This window comes from Quercus robur, chromosome 2 (assembly GCF_932294415.1).
Source record: "Quercus robur chromosome 2, dhQueRobu3.1, whole genome shotgun sequence".
Taxonomy (NCBI): domain Eukaryota; kingdom Viridiplantae; phylum Streptophyta; class Magnoliopsida; order Fagales; family Fagaceae; genus Quercus; species Quercus robur.
The window spans coordinates 2,384,029-2,405,367 of record NC_065535.1 but is presented as its reverse complement, the minus strand read 5'-3'; the positions used below and the strand labels follow the sequence as shown (position 1 = coordinate 2,405,367).

The 21,339-nt window shown below is 33.3% G+C and overlaps 1 protein-coding gene across 2 annotated transcripts; it reads left to right on the top strand.

The window, feature by feature from the left end:
- The first annotated feature begins 1,473 nt into the window (after positions 1 to 1,473).
- On the top strand, positions 1,474 to 19,780 carry LOC126709205 (isoamylase 3, chloroplastic). 2 transcript variants are annotated; one of them, XM_050409340.1, is made up of 24 exons: positions 1,474 to 1,801; positions 2,769 to 2,823; positions 3,079 to 3,147; positions 3,720 to 3,877; positions 5,171 to 5,249; positions 6,070 to 6,306; positions 6,564 to 6,668; positions 8,149 to 8,253; positions 9,538 to 9,672; positions 9,817 to 9,903; positions 10,525 to 10,582; positions 10,946 to 11,009; positions 11,634 to 11,733; positions 12,452 to 12,552; positions 13,806 to 13,857; positions 15,339 to 15,401; positions 16,487 to 16,576; positions 16,664 to 16,736; positions 17,452 to 17,531; positions 17,777 to 17,881; positions 17,963 to 18,061; positions 18,161 to 18,222; positions 18,385 to 18,493; positions 19,154 to 19,780. In XM_050409340.1, the coding sequence occupies exons 1-24, from the start codon at positions 1,671 to 1,673 to the stop codon at positions 19,265 to 19,267; spliced, it is 2,331 nt and encodes a 776-aa protein (XP_050265297.1). In that variant the 5' UTR covers positions 1,474 to 1,670; the 3' UTR covers positions 19,268 to 19,780. The 2 variants fall into 2 exon arrangements, with proteins under 2 accessions (XP_050265297.1, XP_050265292.1); XM_050409335.1 differs by having other exon boundaries at positions 2,766 to 2,823.
- Positions 19,781 to 21,339: the final 1,559 nt, after the last annotated feature.

The following is a 21,339-nucleotide window of genomic DNA, read 5'->3' as shown; positions in this document are numbered from 1 at the left end:
TTTAGCACTAAATGTTCCCATCATATCCACAAGGGTCTCACAATATCCATTATATATATTTTTTCTTAAGTAGATTCATGATCTTATATAAATGTGTCCAAATATTTGGACATTAGCTTGGCGATAAGTAATCAAGTTCATCATTCAATTGAGCACTAATGTCAAAACTCAAATAGCTTCACTTGTCATGATTAAATGCAAGCTATCAAAATAAAAGGATTGAACAAAACCAATTCAAGATATGACTAGTTGTTTGGACATAACATGAGTCATACTATGAACATGATTACATTTTTTATAATTAATCATAATATTAATTTCAAAAAAAAAAAAAAACTAGCAAATAATCATAATATACTAACAAATAAACTAATCACAATATACTAACAAATAAATTAATCACTAACAAATACATTAATCACAATACACTAGCAAAAAAACTAATTGCAATATCTAACAAATAAATTAATCACTATACTAACAAATAAATTAATCACTACAAATATACTAACAAATAAACTAATCACCCTCTCAAAAAAAAAAAAAAAAAAAAAAACTAATCACAATAACTAACAAATAAACTAATCACCCTCTCAAAAAAAATAAAACTAATCACAATATACTACCAAATAAACTAATCACCCTCTCCAAAAAAAAAAAAAAAAACTAATCACAACATACTACCAAATAAATTAATCACTACAACAAATAGATTAATCACAATATTTACACTAACAAAAAAAAAACATAACTTTTCCTAATATGTTGTCAATTTTTCTTAAATAAAAAACTAGCAAATAATCATAATTGTATACTTGAGATGTTGTGAACTTGTTTGAGATAAGTCTGAGTGAGCTTACTAAGAGAAGTGGAGTGAAGAACTGAGAGCTGTATGAGTACTGAGACGGACAAAGAGGGAAAAGAGGGAAAATAGGTCCCAGCTGGAACCCACGGCAACACGTGGAGAGCTGGGGACCATTTACGGAAATCGAGTTCAGTGGGCTCGATTTCCAGCTCAGACTACATGTGAACGTCAGAGGAGATGGGACATAGAAATCGTATAGAAACCGAGTTCAATGAACTCGGTTTCTATGTATAGAAACCAAATTCAATAAACTCGGTTTCCTATTTGTCCAGATCAGATTTTTGGGTAAATTAAGCCTACTAGACTCGAATTGTTAGATATGAAATAAGTTTCAAACGTTGTATAACTTATAATATAGTATAGGATTTATAGTTATTTTTTAAATAAGTCCATGATTTTGTATAAATAAAGTTTATTATTGTTTTATCCAAAAAGAAAAAATCTATTTTTTTCGGAAAAAAAAAAAATGATCTTGTGAGTGGTGTGGGATATTTATGATGTGAAGAGGAAAAGGACAAAGACACGTGTCTATGCACGTGATCCAACTATTTTGTAACCGTTCACGTGGCAGACATAAAAAGGCTGGATATCCCGCTTCCATGCTGCCCTCGAAATCAGAAAATGGTTCCAGAAGATCAACAAACAAAAATGTCTCACTCACTCACTCTCATTCTCACTCTCACTCAATCAAACTCAAACTCAATTTCACACCCCAAAACTCCCTTTCTCTCTCTCTCACAATTTCAGATTCGAATTCCAATACCTTTTGCTTCAACTCAACCTTGAGCGCTTCCAAAGCTCAACTATGCTCCTTCATCTTCATCATCATCCACTTCTCTACGATTCCATTGCCACCAAAGCTTCTCTGATCGCTTCAGTTATGTCCAACAACACTTCTCGTTCTTGCATTGGACCTTCTCATGTCTCCGAAATGAGGTCAATTATACTGTTTATGCATCTGATTTTTTTTTTTTTTTTTTACACGTTGATTGCGTTTACATTTTTTTTTGAGAATTATGAGAGTGAATTCTAAGTTCGTAAGGAGTTTTGACTTCATATATGAGTAGTTCTTTGACTTCTTGTGCGATTAAAATCGATGTTACAAAATTAGTTGCGGTTTCGACTTTGATTCATTCTTTTTCTATTCTTCTAAATACGTTTACTGTGTTTACGTTTCTGAGAGTGAATTCTAAGTTCGTATTAGTAAGGAGTAATATATAGGTTAGAAAATTTGATACAGTTTGATTCGTTCTTTTCTGTTATTTTAAATACGTTGACTGTGTATACGGTTTTAGAGAATTATAAGATTAGAGTTTAAATTCTTAGGGATTCTTGCTTTAAATGTGAGTATTGCTGAATTCTTTTGAGAATTAATAATAGTACGTCATTGTTGAAAATGATCGATCCTCTATTTGAATTGGATTATTTCATGGTTCGGATTAGATATTACAAATCAAAAGGTCATATATACAATGTACAGAATAGGCGAATATATAGGCAGAGTATAGAATCATTAGTACACTGCACAATCATAAAGTACAAGAAGTACAATGGACCAAACTAGGCTTGGGCCTAAGGATATCATAATATAATAATTTCAAATGACGTGGCACCATGAACTGTACTTTCTCAATTTCATTTGAAACGGACAGGATCCTATTCATGTCATCGGCAGCCAGTTAAGTTAGAATCTATTATCTGTTCTTATCTGCTGCTAGATGATGAGTTGAAAACAGTGTTCATTGGCATAGGAATCTATTTTTCGTCATTCTGTGTTGGCTTGAAGATTTAAGTAGGTAACTAACTAGGAAATCCCCTCAGGATTGTGAGTATTTACCTTATTACATGTCAAAAAAAAAAAAAACTAGGTAACTTGCTTGACTTGTGGTTATATCTCCAGCAGATTGAAATTAAGTAAGCAAGCATCAGGTGGCAATGCACCCGGACTTTCCAGTAAGGCAAGTTTATTTTTCTATGGTATTATGAATAGAGTGGTGTTTGTTACACACCACTTAGCTCATAAACGTACACACATATCACCTTTGCACGGAAATTGTGAGTTCAAGTGAAGTCATGGTTTCAGTGCAAAAAAGTGTGTTTATGTGCGTTAACGTGTGTGTAGTAGTAATTTCTTTTATGAATATCAGTTATTCTTGTTATTCCAAACTTTGTGTGCTAATTCAAGTTTTGACTGGACTTTTGGCATCAGTTAGACAGGGAGCCATGTAAAGCATTGGACAACAAATGTTTATGGTCAGCGTGCCCAAGAACGTGTACTTGAGGTACTTTTTATTTGCATATGTATGTGTTGACCTTTGTTTTCTATCAGCTTGCACTTTTTGAAAATGAAAAGCATCGAGAATGAACAATGGGTCTTACAAAGCGAGAAAGGTATGACTATGACTGAAAAAGTGATAGGTGGAGAAGTACGGTGATACTATACAAAAATCCTTTTGCAAAGGTGTCTTCTAATAAGTGTTAGAGGTCTTGTCAATCATCACAGTGACTTTCACTGGGTTTTTATGAGAATGACAAAGAGAATGCGTTACATTTTAGTTATGATTATATGTGATTTTCTTAATGGATTCTGTAAGGTTTAAAACCTCTTGTTGTGGTAGACTTACTGCTGTAAGTCTTATAGCTGGGAATATTGTAGTCAAAGTATGTCTTTTTTCCCGCCTCTCTAAAATAAAATAATTGTCAATGTCTTCTCATGTGCTTACATCTTTTGATTCTGTGCTGCTAATTTTCAATTGAGATTCAGTACATGTAGTTTTTGGGGGTATCAGAATTTTGTTTTACACTGAAATGGGAATAATTCATATTGTCATTTATTCACCTTTTTTGGTTGTAGGTAGAAGCCCCTCAAGTGTCTGAGACCACACCATCAATTAAAATTTTCCCAGGTCAAGCATTTCCACTGGGTGTATCAGAAGTTGAGAGTGGGATCAACTTTGCTATTTTTTCACAGCATGCTTCTGCTGTCACCCTTTGCTTATCATTTCCTGAGAGGTGAAAAACAATTTCCTTTTCAATTAATAGGTTAAAATTCAGTTTGGGATGTGCATCTCAGTGTTAAAAAGGGTCAAATTCGCTTCAGGTTTAACCATTTTAAATTACTTAATTTTAATGCATTCTAAACTTGTAGTAAGCATACTTTGTGATTGAGATTTGAGACCTTGAATTTTATGCATTGATATTCTGCTGATAATTTCTCTTTCCTTTTGGGTATTAACTCATTAAACTAACAAAAGAAAGAGCATTTGAATAAAAAGAAAGTACGGATTTCTTATATATAAGGTATGGATAAGGTCATATATGTATTGGTGGTAAAAATATCCATACATACATGCATAAATACATATATATCATACTTGTTGGGTTGGTGATAGCTTGTTTGTATTATGAGAGTTGGTGATCTGGGCTTAAAAACTTGTATACTTTGGTATGGCTCCATTAAAGTTTAATTATTACTTATGAAAAAAAGAAGAAGCATGGCTTCACTAAAGGAAGTGACATGGAGATTATTGAATGGAATATGAAAGCATGTCTATGAACTTATGGTTAATGAACATGAGCTTTGTAACTACTATATAATTTGGTTACATATATACATACAAACATATTTGTCTGGTTGGTGATATCTTGTGTATATTATGAGGGTTGGTGATCCAGGCTTCATACCTTTGAGATTGGTATGTGTTTACCATGGAAGTGACATGGGGATTTTTGCATGGAAGGTGAAAGCAAGTCTATGAACCTATAATTGGTGAACAAGAGCTTCATAACTACTTTAAATGTGGTTAGCCAAATACTCTGCAGATTTGAAGGGATTGAAAGCAGAAGAATCTTGTTGTAGGTTAAAATGAAGTAAGAGTGGTTTTGGGAAGATGATTGATGTGGGACACAAAGATAGAGACTTGGACATATCTCAACTTGTCATTTTTATTGTGTAAAAGATTTTGGTTTATTCAAGAGTCCCTTACAGATTCTCTGAAGTTGATGTCATTTAGTCACGTTTGCTCTTACCTTTTTTATATTTCCTAATTCCTATATACTGCTTCTGCTGTAATGGTACTTGTTGAGATGCAATTGATACTTATCTTTTGTATGCACGAGATAAGTTTTTTTAAAGATGCAATTGAAGTTTCCTTTGTGTGTGCAACTATGTGTGTTTTCTTTGTGAGGGTAGGGGCCTATGTATCAGAATTATTTGTAATTGTCATCTTGTGAATTCTTTATACACTTAGTGTAGGATCCCTGATTATAAGATAAATGCTCTTGATTGATTGGAAAGTTTGGCAGGTGGGATGGTAAAATGATGGAACTCACTTTGGATCCTCATGTGAACAAAACAGGAGACATTTGGCACATATGTATTGAGGTAGTCTTGCTTTACACTTCTTTCATTGCCTTTGGTCGACATTGATAGCTTTCCTTAACTGTTCTATATCAACTTGCTTTACTAGGGGTATCTTAATGGTTTTCTTCATGGCAATGGAAATTTAAGTTTGTCTGCCTATAGTCTTTACGTGTCCATGCGTTATGTTACTACCTATAGTATTGCTTGTTTATATGAGTGTATAAGTCAATTACGATAAATGTTCTACTGCAGGTTAATGCATTTATGGTCTCATTTTTGAATTCTTACACCAGCTGTGGTGTACATCCATGTGTGTGTTCTCTTTTATCTTTGGTTTGTTTAGATTAGAAGAGGGGAGAGTGCCAGTCTGCTCCTATTACTAGCTCACCTGTGGACATCACAGTGGTTCCAAAGGAGGTCTTGTATATTCCATTGTCTTCAAGTAAATTACTCTATATTCCTTGGCCAAAATCTGCTGGAAAAAGTTGCTGCTTGAGTTATCAGTGTATAAATTATGTATATGAGAATTTCATTTAAAAAATGATAAGAAATTTATGATGCCTAATCTGTGCAAAATATTTTTCTGGTGCTGAAGGTTTGATTTCAGTGGTTTAGCATGCTTTGGAGTGAACAAACCTGAATGGGTTATTGTGAAATGGGTTTTTGTTGTTTAAGTTTATGAATTTTGGGTTCACTGACTGCCAAGACTGCTTTTATCTAGTCCCATGAGATAGTAATATAATGAAATTTTCACTCATGTAAAAGATATATAAAGATGGTTTTTTTTTTTTTTTTGGCAATTCACATAATTATTACATTATTCAGAAATACTTCTCTTCAGGATTTGCCTCGGAGTAATGTTCTCTATGGTTATCGCATAGATGGTCCTCGTGATTGGCATCGAGGTCATCGATTTGACAGCAGCATTGTGCTTTTAGATCCTTATGCAAAGCTAGTTGAGGGTCGCCGATATTTTGGAGATGCGAGCAAAAAGTTTTCTAATTTTCTTGGAACTTATGATTTTGAGAGCTTGCCCTTTGACTGGGGAGAGACCTACAAGCTTCCAAATATACCCGAGGTGATAAATTGTCCTATTAGATGACAATCTCTCTCTCACTCACTCTCCTGTTTCAAATTATGGTTTGATAAGCTGTAACTTGATAACTAAATTTGTATTTTCACCTTTTGAAGCTTTTTTTATGCTTGTAGCTGAAATCATTATTTTTTCACTTGCTTTAAGTTGATAATTAGACCCCCTCCTTTCTTTTGTGTCCAACTTAGATAGTACGTTCTTTAAAATCTCAACCTTTATTATATTTGCTGCTGCTTTTGCAGAAAGATCTTGTTATATATGAAATGAATGTTCGTGCATTTACATTTGATGAATCTAGTGAGTTGGATCCAAAGATACGAGGGAGCTACCTTGGTGTGATTGAGAAGGTAATGGTATATCATTTGAACTGAATAGCATTTTAGTAGATAGTATTTGAATAGATTCAATGATGTCTTTAATTTGAACTTCTAGCAATCATAGATGTCGTAAATGAGAGAATTTTAACAGTTCTATTAAATTTTTTTCTTTTGAAAGATGTCATTCTGCAAGAAACATAATGGATCTTTGACACAGGCATGAGTATGGGTGTCCATCATGGACTTGAGATGTTCAAAGCAATGACCAAGCATATATTATGAATATAGGTTGAATTGGAATCATGGTATAATGTTCAAAACAATGACCAGGCATATCTTTTGATATCAAGTTTAGGTTTGGGCCTTTTGTTTTCTTAAAAAAGAGTTGACCAGGAGCCTTCTCTCCCTGAGCAATCTTTAAATTTGGGGTTAAATGTAGATAACTATCCTAAACTATTGGAGTTCTGGCAATGTGTGCTTCAAACTTTAAAAGTCACAGTCAACACCTTAATTAGATCAATGAGGATGCTGCCACCTAAATTAGTATTAAGTTAACAGTTGCATGATTTGCACATGATCAGTGATAGCAAATGACAACACCCTCCTAAACGTCATGCATAGGCACTGCTAAGAGCCTGTTCCTGTGGTGTTTTTTCTCTTTCACTCCTCATTTCTCTAGTTTTGATTGGGTTTAGGTTGATTTGAAGTTTCGGTGGTTTCTACCGGCAATTTGATGGTGTAAAGTAGTTTTGGGTGAAGAACTCACAACAGCTTGGTTTCTTTGTGACAGCTTGCCAAAGTTTGGTTAGCTTGATGGTTTTTGCTCTAGGGTATAAGGGTGGTTTTTAGAGGTGGAGGTGGGGTGGCTGCCAGTGTGAGTGTCTGTGTATTTTTGGGTTTTTGTATCATTGACTAGTGTTTTTGCATATAATGCCTTCATTTTCCTACCTACTACTCAGGCCAAGTACAAATCATGTCACCTTTAACTTTAATATTGATTTGGACAGCTAAGTGCTAATTGTATCAATTGGTTTAATTAGGGTGTTTGTTGCGGCTTTTTAAAGTTTGTGTTGTACGTTGCAAGTTTCCCATAGTTTAGGGTGGTTACCTTTTATAGCATGTGCATGTCTATGGACATTTAACTGCACGTTTGGTCAAAATACTCCACCAATGGTTCAAATTGCATTTATTTGATGAAGCAATTTTTTTTTCAAACCTTTAGGTGGAGAAACCTTGATGTTTGGGATATGTAATTGTTGTTTTAATAAACTTAGACATTGTCTATAGAAACTCTAGGTTTGGTAGGTATTTTGTTATCTTGCAAACTACTCTTTCACTTGCCAATTTCCTTTTTTGTGGGAGCAAACCATGCCTGCATAAATCGTATATTGATTAAATGACTGGAGTCAAATAATCTTTTTTTGAAGTTTGGTACGTAAATATTAGTTCTTGTTTGACCATTTGATAAATAATATTTTATGACATTTTCCTTTCTCATTTTAATTTGAAGATACCACATCTTCTAGAACTTGGTATCAATGCAGTGGAGTTGCAGCCTGTTTTTGAATTTGATGAGTTTGAGTTTCAAAGGCGGCCAAATCCTAGAGATCACCTGGTAATTTAAAACCTCTCACCTCATATTCTGTAAGTAGATAGACAGATATAGATCTCATTTTATTGATGTTAATGCATTTGAAAGAAACTATAATTTATAACAATGTTACTAAGTTCATTTTATTGCTTAAGCATTCAAAACTTAATTTATTCATGCAAAGATTTTGGTATATTTTGATTTTGGACTGTAGTTCCACTACATTTGGATCAATGAGGTCGTGGAACACTGGAGTGAAAATTTTTTGTTAATTAATTTATTTTTTTTACGTACTTATTTCTATATAATGGATTTTCTGAATGATTGCAAATGATTGCAATGCCATGGTAGCAGCATGTACAATTTTATCCATTTGGAATAACACGCTACTGCTGAGAATATATATACATTTTTTTTTTTAATGCTGGAAAGTATATTTTGGTGTGTGCACTATTGTAATTTGTATGAACTTCATATTAATTTGTAGGAAATACTTTCTTATCATTCGGTATTATACGTGACAGGAATGCCAAGTCCTTGAGATTATGATTTGGTGTTTGAATGAGTTGACTTTGGAATAACATATATCTGCAATTTTTTAAATCATAGAGATGATATCATTCGGTATTATATAACTAAAATAATCCAAAGAAACATCAATTACTTAGTTCTCTTTGGAGGTTCTATTCATCTCTAAATGCAACAAGTTTCTTTGGATTATTTTAGTTACTAAACTTATATGGAATCCTCATCATTATAATTAGGAGATAACATCAACTTGAGAGTCAAAATAATAATCTTTAGTTTATACTGGAACAATCCTGTTAAAATGAAAGAAAAAGAAGGTAAAGACCTGAATAATCTTTATTTGTGCTTCTTTTGTTTGGGTATTCTAATAGTTTTTTTTGAATGATAAACCAATTCAAAAGGAATTCTAATAATTCTATTAACAAAGAAGAGAATAATAATTAACTAACAAAGAACCGCTAAGCATATTTAATTTAGAAATTAATTCTAAGAGCTGGTTCTGTGTGACCACTAAATTTAAGTCAATGCCCCGTGGACATATAGGAGGGTAACAAGTGGGATGCACCACAGGGTACCTTGAGACAATAAAAGCTGGTAGCAAAGCTGTAGTGTAGTTTTCTAAGTTGAGTTTTTCCCCCTTCTATATTTTACTTGATTTGTGGAAGCAAATTGAACATGAATCTTAATCTTAGTCCTTTTTTTTGGGTGGGGAGGGAGGCGGATTATATGTCCATAGCATTTTCTCATGACAGTATATGTTGGGGACTCTTGTTTTTGAAGATCAATACCTGGGGCTATTCGACAATAAATTTCTTTGCTCCTATGAGTCGCTATGCTAGTGATGGTGGAGGACCCCTTAATGCTTCCCGTGAGTTCAAAGAAATGGTCAAAGCTTTGCATGGAGCTGGGATAGAGGTATATTGTGTCTTTCATTCTCCAAAAAGTAAAATATGTAATATTGTTAGTTGATGGTAATTTTCTTTTTTGTTGTATCCCTGTTTAGAAGTCTCAAATACTTGTTATGACAGAAGACTGCATTGAGGTTTTTCCTTTCTACAGGTCATTTTGGATGTTGTTTATAATCATACTAATGAGGCTGATGATGCCAACCCTTATACCACTTCGTTTCGTGGCATAGATAATAAGGTGATTTGCATTTATGTTGTGAGGTTTTACTAGTCTTGCACTATCATGTTCCTAATGTTCTGTGATTACAAGCACTTGGATGCTTTTATGTTTTACTACATGTTTGGGATACTTTCATGCCTATTTTATATATGGAAAAATTATTCAAGGTATTAATTTATAATATGGTTTGATTACATGGCTACTATTACCTATAATATTATAAAAAAAAAAAAAAAATAAAAAAAAAAAAGAAGAAGAAAAATTACGTGGCTACAGTCATGTACCAAGACATAACTAGTTATTCATGCTTAGTTTTCTATAGAACAATTAAGGTAGGAATTTTGTGAATCGTAAGATAACTTCTGTAATTGGTGAAGGCCATGAACCAGTGGCTGAAATGAAAACAGATATTATTTGTATGTAATTGGAGATGATAGGGGGACATATAGTATCTCTATTAGATTTTTGCCAATGAGTTCTAGCTCAAAAGGCACTTCCTCCCTACATAATGAATGGGTTCAAGGATGAGGCCATGGGTTTAGGATCCAATGGGTGCATGTGTAACTTATCAATATAAATTAAAAAATATTTTATTTATTTATCCTTTTTTTCTATAATATGGCACAAATTGATCTACAGGTATATTACATGCTGGATGTAAACAACAATGGCCAACTGCTGAACTTCTCTGGCTGTGGTAATCCAAATGTCTTTCTTGGCTCTTTTCTTACTCCTTTTCCTTATGGATTTAAATTTCAACATATTACAAAAAGTAAATTATAACTTTCTTTAGATTCTTTGGACTATGGTATTCCTTTTTGGATGCATACCATCTTTCATTGCTGTGATTTGTTTTCTGCTTCAAAGTGCACAGTGGCCAGCTCCATTCTGTTAAGCTGTGTTCTGCTTTGACGAACAATATTCCAAATTACATTTTACATAAAATTGTTGTGTCAAAAGCATGATATGCATTCCTTTGCTACTTATTTCCAACAAATATATAAAATTATTCTTGTGAACATATAAATTTCTCTCAGTGCAATATTGTTTTGGTCTCCAGGAAACACATTAAACTGTAACCATCCCGTGGTCATGGAACTGATTCTTGACAGCTTAAGACACTGGTATGCAAAATTTTACAAAGAAATGATTTCGTAGCACATTTTTAATGGCATATATTTTGTTTTATTGGAAGAATTCAACTCCTATGTTGTTATCTCTTGAAGTCATCTCCTCACCAACCATTTGACAACAAATTACTCTTATTCTTTGGTTGAACCATATCTTTTATTGTTTTGCTCATTGAAGTGTACCATGTAGAACTTTGTAGCAACTTGTTAGCATAAAATGGCACTGTTATCCAGACTTGTTATCAGAGTTTCTTCTTGAAGCTTGTCAAGTCCATCTAGTAATTTGGACTAACCAGTAGATGGGTTGAATACTTGATTTAGTTTGATCAGTATCCTCCAGTCATCCCTGAGAACCTCAGAATCTTTTCTTTCAATATATTAAACAAAGAGGTGATCCTCCTCCATTCTGTCAACAATTTCAAGAGGATTATCTGTTGTTACTGTTATCTTAAGCCAGAATAAATTATTGGAAGTGGGAAATAGTTAATATTACCCCATGCTTCTTTTTGATGGACATATTGTTTTCTTCTGTGCATATGTTGTATTTGTTTGTTGATTTGCCTACCACTGAATTTCTACTTCACATCTCAAGTTCATAATTCTTTCACCAATTTGCAGGGTTGTTGATTATCATGTGGATGGATTCCGGTTTGACCTTACTAGTGTCCTTTGTCGAGGAACAGACGGTTCCCCACTTAATGCTCCCCCACTAATTAGGGTAAAAAATTATATGAATCTTTATATATATTATCACAGGGAAGAATGCAACACTGCAGTTTTATGAAAATTAAGGATACTTTAAGGAAAGATGTAAAGTAGTGGAAATTTCTCTACCAGAAAGAAAATTGTTTTGTGATATCTCAGATACATTTTCCATATTATCATAAACGTTATCCTGAAGTAAATTTTTAGTCTGGTTTTTAGAGTTTTTGTATCTTATATATACAGAAGAATTCCAGACAACAGCAATAGGATGCAGCTGTAAATTACCTAATCACATACATTACAAAATCGTTCTTGTGGATATCACACATTTAGACATACCATTTTTCATGAAAAATGATTACTATATTTCAATTACTAATTGTGTACCTCAAATTATGCTTTTTTGATATACTGATTTGATTTTTTCATAACTAAATCTTCAATTTAAGAATGCCATGTACTTTTGAGTTCTGATTAATAAAAAATTCTCTAAATTCTTTACATCTTGGTGAATGTGAATCCCAAAACAAATCCACGGTTGTTTGTCAGTTTTTACTTTGTTGTTCTCTTAAATGAATGCATTGTATATGGCAAGTGTACAGTTTTTCCTTCCTACTCTTAACAGCACTGCCCAGAGTATGCAGAGTTTCCTTCTACATACTCTAGTAGAACTGCATAAAGAGATGGTATCTTGGTTTAGTGACTAATCCTATCATTGTTTATTGGGCCAGGCAATTGCCAAAGATTCTGTCCTATCAAGGTGTAAGATTATTGCTGAACCTTGGGATTGTGGAGGTCTCTATCTTGTTGGAAGATTTCCAAATTGGGACAGGTAACTTACATCTTTTTAGGGAAAAAAAAATAAGGGTTTGCAAGAGGGGGGGGGGGGGGGGGGGGGGGTTTGGAAGGTATTTGTCAAATGTGATAAACTAGCATAGTTCCTAAAAGTTTAGCCTGTTAAAAAACAGTGAATTCAATCATTTAACCATTATTGTAATATTCCCTTTAATAAGTGATGCCTAACACATGAAATTTAACTTTTTAAATGGGACGTAGAGTGGATTTAACTTTATCTACCAATGATCCAAAAAACTTAAGCTATTAGGAAAATATGAATATAATCATCAATCATTATTCTAACAAAATTAATAGGTATTCAGAATCTATCACTACATTTTGAGCAGATGACAATTTGTTGCTTTGTTGAGGTCCAACTTGTGGAATTTTTAACTTTTAAATGGGAAGTAGAGTGGATACAGGGTTTGAATTTAGGAATACTTGCTATTTATCCAAAATGTTAAGCTGATAGGAAATTGTGGTTTAATCACTTAACCATTATTTTAACACAATCGTTTTTGGATAACATTGTCTCTATACATCTCCTTCATTCTTGCAAAATATCAACGTGATTAGGATTTATAAATATTTCATCTATAAAATGTTTAAATTTTAAGTTTTCGTATTATATAAAATATAAGTAGATCATTAATTTATAGATCATAGGGTAAATAGCATCGTATTGATACGAAATTTGGAATGCATATTAATTACAATTAAAACATGAATCCAATGGTGGGGTTTTCAAAATGTTAATTGAATAAAAAGTTATTAAGCAGTATGAAATGAACATAGAGTTACACCAAATGTAATTGAATTTGACCTAAGTTACTGAAGAAAATTTGTGAACTAGGGCTAACCGCTATCAGTATCTGAACTGTTTACTCCTGGAATGTGTTCAGATGCACTTATTTTTTTTATAAAATAGGGAACCTTTCTAAAGAAGAGCCCTTTGGACTCACCCTTGTCACTAAAACCTATGGGCAATTGACCCTACCCTTGAGATTTAGTTGCTGGGTAAGCCAGTTGACTGGCTAAGCAAGTTATGCTGACGCCTAAAGAGCACAAACATTGGTGATTGTTCTGAGTAGGGTGACACCTCCTTGAGTAATAAATAGTATAAATCAACATTTGACTTGGATCTTCTAAGTTTGGAGTTGTTTCCCTACACCAAGATATTGTATGCAACTGTGCCTTACTTATTGGTACAAATATTTGACCTCCATTATTTTTGAGTTTCTTATACAGATGGGCTGAGTGGAATGGGAAATACCGTGATGACATAAGAAGATATATTAAGGTAATGCTAAAAGGGAGTAATTATCCTATATATGAGTCTATATCTTGTTGTCCTTAGTTTTGAGAATAGTTTTAAAGTAACAATGAAATGTAAACAGCTGATATCAAAGTATGAAATGTTTGAAAATGAATAGTAATTCAATTATATGATTGAAAGTATCTCCTAGTATCAATTGCAAATTCAAACAATGGGTTAATTTTCTTTAAAGGTTTCAGATTCAAATTGATTTTTTTGATGAGAAACTTAGAAATTTCATTGCATAAAATCAAGGAGATACATCAGATTCAACAATACTACCCAAACCGGGTGGGACCTTTTCTAACCTAACAATTTCAAAAGGTATATTACACGCCATTTGTGCTAAAGTAGTAGCAGCTCTGTTTGCTGCTTGTGGAACCAAGTGGACACTACAGATTGCAAAAGTCTGGAGCTCTAGCTTCAGTTCTTCCATAATGTGGTCCAAAGGTGATAGATCCTATGCTATGTTGTCTAAGCCAGTGATAATGTTCTTTGCATCACCTTCAAAGCATACATGGTGCAGACCAATCTCCTTTGTGAAAAGAATGGACCTCTGAGCTGCCCAAAGTTCAGCTTCTGCAGCACTTCTCTCGTCTTTCCTTCCTACTCAACGCCACTATGGGGAAATCTTCAAAATCTCTCACCATAATACTGGATCAGTTAGAATACCCTCCACCCGTGCACGGTTGCTGTAAAATAGTCTGTCTCATCCCTTGTCAGGCAGCAGAGTACCTGTTCCACAGTTGTTAAAAATCTTGCTTCACAGATGGCATTTTGCCTAAACCCAGAGAACTAGTCGCCCAAATAACTTGTGCCCAAGGACAACCCCATAAAGCATGCCCCACAGATTCAGATTCCCTGCTACATAAATCACATAGAGGATTTGATACAACTTTCTTCATGACCAGTGATAGCTTGGTAGGCAAAATTTTGTGGCAAGCCCTCCACATGAGCTCTTTAACTTTGCAGGTTACACCAGAATTCCAGATAGATTTCTATAAAGACTGTCTGTCTAGACCAGTGGAGCTCTCTGCTTGGTATGTTTGCACATTTTGATTAAAGGCTAGATGATATGCATTACAGAGAAAACACCATTCCACATTAGTACCAAACTCGACAATCATCACGGAGAAGGGAACTCAAATTGATTTTAATGAAATTGTTAGATTTTTGAAGCCACAGCTTTAACTAGTCTAGACATGGGTTAATTTTATCACTTATAACAGTACTATATGTTATTAATTGTCCTATCTAGATGGGTCCTGTAATCAGCCTCTCCAAAATTTGGGGTATGGCTGTCTTCCAATTACCTCTCCCAAACCCTGTAAAAGTGGGAGCCTTTTACGCTAGGTATGACCTTTTAGCATACACACGATAAAGTCCAATTAGGAGAAAGAATAATTATATCATTAACATGTCATTGCTCCTGTTTTCTAATTTTTTCTCTGTTGTACATAATATAGGGTGACACTGGTATGAAGGGGAGTTTTGCAACTCGTGTTTCTGGATCTGCTGACCTTTACAAAGTAAGCATCATTTTGTTTGCATTTATTATTTTCCTACTTGTATGTCTAATTCCATTTTCTAGTTTTGTTTATTAACTTTACATGATTGATCTTTCTGCAAAATACGAAACTGATGAGTGGCATTGACAAGTCACAGAATTAGGCCTAATTTTTCTTACATCATAATGTCATATTCTTTTAATGGTAAGATGTTTATTAAAATTGGGCAAATATAAGCACTGACGTGAAGAACTTTATTTCCAGTATTGGTGTTTGGAGGCATATTGAAATTCATTTCTACGCAAAATACTCTCAAATTCAAAGAACTAGCCTACCCTTTTTTTTCCCAAATAGTATAAATTTCTTTCCGCAAACTGTCTTGATGAACACTGTCACCTTAATATCTATAGACTGCGAAAGTCATAGACTAAATACTCATGACCACAGGGTCTAACACACTGCTACCCATGCTCAAACAATTGATTTTATTTAGAGTCAAAAGGCCCTATTTTCTATAATGATCAAATTGTCATGATATTCTATGACTGATTTGGGGGAGATTTTTTATTATTATTATTTTGTTTCTATAGCATCCCTGGTCATGCAACTTGTTAGTTTCAATTTATAACTAAATACGGGATGTCCTTATTGTGATATGGGGCCAAGATATGGCGGAATTAAAAAAAAAAAAAAATATATATATATATATATATATATTCTGGTCTTGGTCATAGATATTGTTTTTGTTGAGCATGGATGGGCTTTTTAGTGCTTGGTGCTACTAGCTATGAATATTATTAGGAATTAGACTACTTTTGTAGTAGTAGTACATAATAATATTTTTTCCCCATTATAATTACTGTAAAACTGAAAGTTAAGTGAAATTCTAAATTAGTTTTTTCCCCCTCGGCTCAAAATTGTTCTTTTTAGTGTTAGTGTTAGCGTTAGAGTGTGTGTAAGCTTGGTAGATATCATTGGCTCACACACTGAATAGCTTGAGCTTTTAGGAGATGGTTTTTACAGTTCTTTTATGAAAATTATCTCACTGACTATACTTAAATCAAGCTGTGGCTACTGTTCTTATATTTTTATGCTTGATTTTACAGGTGAATAAGCGCAAACCTTATCATAGTGTCAATTTTGTCATTGCACATGATGGCTTCACACTGTATGATCTTGTTTCATACAACTTCAAGGTATCTTCAAATTTTCAATCCATCAGTTTATTTTCTATTGAATCCTATAGCATGGGGGTATTTTCCTTAAAAGTTTTGGTTTTTTAGCACAATGATGCCAATGGAGAACGTGGAAATGATGGAGGCAATGATAATTTTAGCTGGAATTGTGGTTTTGAAGGTAATATAAAAATTTGATGCTTCTTAATATTAATCATTTGTTGTAGTTTTGACTTCTGAATATAAAAGTGATATGATAAGAGTCCACATGGTCTCTCTTTTGTCTATCACACCACTACACAAGCATACATTAACTTTCAAAACTACTGATCATGTTTCAATTGTTCCAAGAATGGTTTATTACTGCAATCATGCTTCATATATCTCTTACCGGAGATGCTTTGTTGTTTTCTTAACCTGTCCATTCTATTTTTTTGGATACTGCAACCAGAGATGCTTTGTGGTTTTCTTGACAAGTCCATATTGCTATTTTTTTTGGATACTGCAACTGGTTCATGTTGTTTTCTTTGTATTGACTAGCATTGCCAAATGTATAAATTTTCATTATTACTTTTAAAGGGTATTAGATGATTAAATTAGAGTAACCAATTACTACTGAATCTGTCTTTATTGCAATTGGTAAATGCACTAACATCTGTAAATCTGATTTTCAGAGAGAGAGAGAGAGAGGGAGAGGGGGGGGGGGGGGGGTGGCAGGTGGGGTCAATTATGGGCCCTGCATCTTGTGTGTTAACTAACAGTCTAACAACAAGGGTCACCTCCACTAGGGTTATTCAATCGTCTAACATAGAACCTATCTGATGATGTTGTGTGATATGTTAGATTTTTTTTCTTCATTTCTAGATTCACTGTTTTGATCTTTGTTGATTTGATAGGAGAAACTGATGATATCAGAATCAAATCTTTACGCTCCCGGCAAATGAAAAACTTCCATTTGGCATTAATGATATCTCAGGTAAATATATTTGAAAGTCTTTTCATTTGTCTTTTCTGTATGTCTTGGCTATTTATTTGACGTTTCTTTTTTATGCTGATTATTGCGTATTAAATAAATTTTGAAAACCCCCGTCCTCAACCATTTTTTATCACTAAAACATCATTTTTGGAATTTAGCAACTTTGTTGCGAGTTTTCTATGGTTTGTTTCATGCTAGCAGTGAACCTGCATCAATGATATAACTGTATGAGTGCATATGACTAGGGAACACCAATGATGCTAATGGGGGATGAATATGGGCACACTCGCTATGGAAATAACAATAGTTATGGGCATGATACTACTATTAACCATTTCCAATGGGGACAGGTGATTTTCTGTATTATATTCTTTCTTTTTGATAGCCTCAATCCAGATGGTGACTAATTATTAAATTATTTGGTAAGACAGTTGGACACACGGAAGAGTAGTCTTTTCAGATTTTTTGCAAAGGCCATTCAATTTCGCCAAACACATCATGTATTTCATCGGGAAAATTTTCTCAACAAAGTAATCTCTTTTCTCTCTTATATGAATCAAGTTAATATTGTCCATTTATATTTAAGTACTTGGTTCTTGTGAGGCTTATGGAATGCTTATTGTATTTAGGGTGATGTGACGTGGCATGAAGACAATTGGGGCAACTATGAAAGCAAATTTCTCGCATTTACGTAAGAAATTATATGTATCTTTTGAGTAAAATATGTATATTAACATCAAATGACTTCATGATACACAAAAGAATTTAGTTGGCTTTAGAAACATACACCTATTCCATATTTCTAAATTGAAACATGACGAAGAGAAATTTTATTTAAATATTATTGTTGCAGGCTTCATGACAATAATGGAGGAGACATCTATTTGGCATTCAATGCTCATGACTATTCTGTTAGAGCCTCGATACCCCGACCTCCAGTAAACAAGAGTTGGTTTCGTGTGGTTAGTTTTCTGCCCCACTGGTGCATATGCCAAACTTTTTACTGTTGTGGATTGTTAACTGCATATTTTGCAATATTGTGCTTTGGAAATGCACTTCAAAATCACCGGATTTCCATTTGTTGTTTCTAACTATCATGCATGGGATATCTACTTGCTAGAGTTGGCTGCCAATTCTATAAATTCGTTAGTCATTGTATTGCAAAAACAATTTTGCATGATGGCACTGTGATTTCTCACCAGTTTACATGTTCTTGTTGTTCCATTCGTTTCTGTGAATCCATTTTTGAACCAGTTGATCTTCAGCACATCTAGAACACAAGTCTGCTTGACTGCACAGTAATACTACATTAGTGCTTGAACTTTTTTCACTTACTTGATCCCTAATTGTCTATTCTTCCATCTGATTTAATTTCTTTTATTTAGTATTTAATATATTTATGTCTTTGGGGACTCATGAAACTTTGAATTAGATTTTCTGGTTTATGGAATCTTATTGGCTTTGATTCAATGAAAGGATACTTGTATTAGAGGCAAATCCACACGACAAAGCTATGCTGTATAGGGGTTTTATATTTTTGGGAAGATTATTTTGTAAAAATTCTAGGATGCCTTAAATTAATGATTTTATATTGACTAATATTCCTCGTTGTTGACTTGCAGGTAGACACTAATCTTGAGTCTCCTGATGACTTTGTCACTGATGGCGTCCCAGGCATTGGAAGCACCTATAATGTTGCTCCCTACTCCTCAATTCTTCTTGAAGCAAAGTTATGAGATGATATCAGGAGCTACTTGCTAATGAAGTTCTCAAACAGTCTGTTCTGATCTGGATGTCAATTGGTACGTGAAGGAAGATTCAGGTTCCATGCATCCAGGACATCGTTGGAACTAAAGATGTGGATGATACAATGCCATGGAAGGAATGCAGGCATGCATTAATCCCAAAGTAGAATTTTCAGTAAGCGAGCATATAGTTCGTTATTGTATTATTCTCTTCGAGAGGAAGAAAGTATAACCTTGTACCAAAATAAAGAAACAACTTAGAACTTGGCAAATCTTATTTAGGATATAACCTTGTATCAACATAAAGAAACAAGTTAGAACTTGGCAATCTTACTTAGGATACGCTTAATTATGTTGATACACCAATCATGACTACCAACATGGTTGGTTGGTCTAATAAGTTACACAAAATAATCAACATGGTTGGTTGGTCTAATAAGTTATACAAAATTATAAGTGATGTATCTTTCATATTTCATAAATTACTGCAGACCATTTCTCTTCTCCAGTGCTTGCTATGTTCATGAAATGAGCTACGGAAAGAATGCCACTCAACCTTGCTCTACAAATTATTGAATCTGTAATTTATTGAATTTGCGAAGACAATGACCCTAGCGGACACCCATTTAATGCTAACTCTTTGGGCCATTGATTTGGGTAGCATTGGATTTACAGTGAAGGTAACCTCTAAGAGAGGAGTGGAGTTGGGCTTCCTTCTTTTCTTTCCTGAGGAAAGGAATTAGGGCTGCCTCATTGAACCTGCATCTTTATTTCGTTGTACCAGACCCATGTCTCACATGAGACCCGCGCACGAGATACTTTCTTGACTTAGAACCACCAGCATTAGTCAATTATGGTATGGGCAGGGTGATACAGTATCCCTTTCCTTTCAAGTGTAAGAAGGGAGTGAAAGACATTCTTGGTTAGAAAAAAATGAGACATAACTTCAATGTCATATTAGAAAATGTGTTATGAAGAAAATAAAGAAGATAAGGAATTTAATGCATTTGATGTGGCTTAGCCTTAGAAGCCTATATTCACATGGACTCACCACTTTTCTTTCACCAATCACAATTAGCCACATAAAAAGTTACGGTAAAAGTTGTGCATTTTTTTGTGGTACTAGACTTTTTTATCCTAAATCAGTAAATTGAAGGCTTTTCCAGTTTTCCTTCTCTTCTCAATTTGACCTACTATTTTTATTTTTTTAAAACCTTTTATTTTAAATTCAAATTTTAAAACATCCATGTTTTATCCTAAATTCTAAAATATTTTTTTTGAGAAGATAAATTCTTAATCCAAACACTCACCTTATATCTCTTCTTTATATATTAAGAGGATTCAGAAAGTTTCCCCTAATCTAATTAGATAATCCTTATTCTTTAAAAATAAAAAATGGGGTTAAAATTATAATTTAATAAAATTAAAAAAAAAAAACTACCAATGAAACTTTTTTCCTAAAAATTAACACACTTTCTATCTAAACATATCTCATGCACGTTTGATACATTTTTTTTTCTAAAAACTAGCACACATTAAATCGAGCAGTTTACTCTATTTCAAATCCTAAATATTAGTTAAAAAAAACATCTTTTCTTGTGTAACCTCACTAACAATTGATAAATTCAAATTGAAAAATTACATTAAACTCAAAATAAAAAAGAACCTCATTGCGTGTGATAAGGCTAGTTTATATATATAAATAAATAAATAAAACGACAACAACCATGTTTTCTATTTCTAAATTTTATATTAAAAAATTCCATCAAAAAAACCTTTTATAAAAAAAAATGAATAAAACCCGCATTTTCTAAATGTTCTAAAAAAATCTTTATTAAAAAAAAAATCCAACACCCATGTTTAACTAGAATTCTTAAAAAAAAAAAAAAAAAAAAAAAAAAATCAATGCTCTTTTTTTTATCCAGGACATTAAATAAGATAAGTACTAAAACCAATCCAAATTCAAATTTTTATTTTTATTTTTTCCAAACAGTAAACCAGTAACAAAATCCTATATTTTAGGTCATTTTTAACTTATTTTTCGGATTAATACTTCAAAAGTT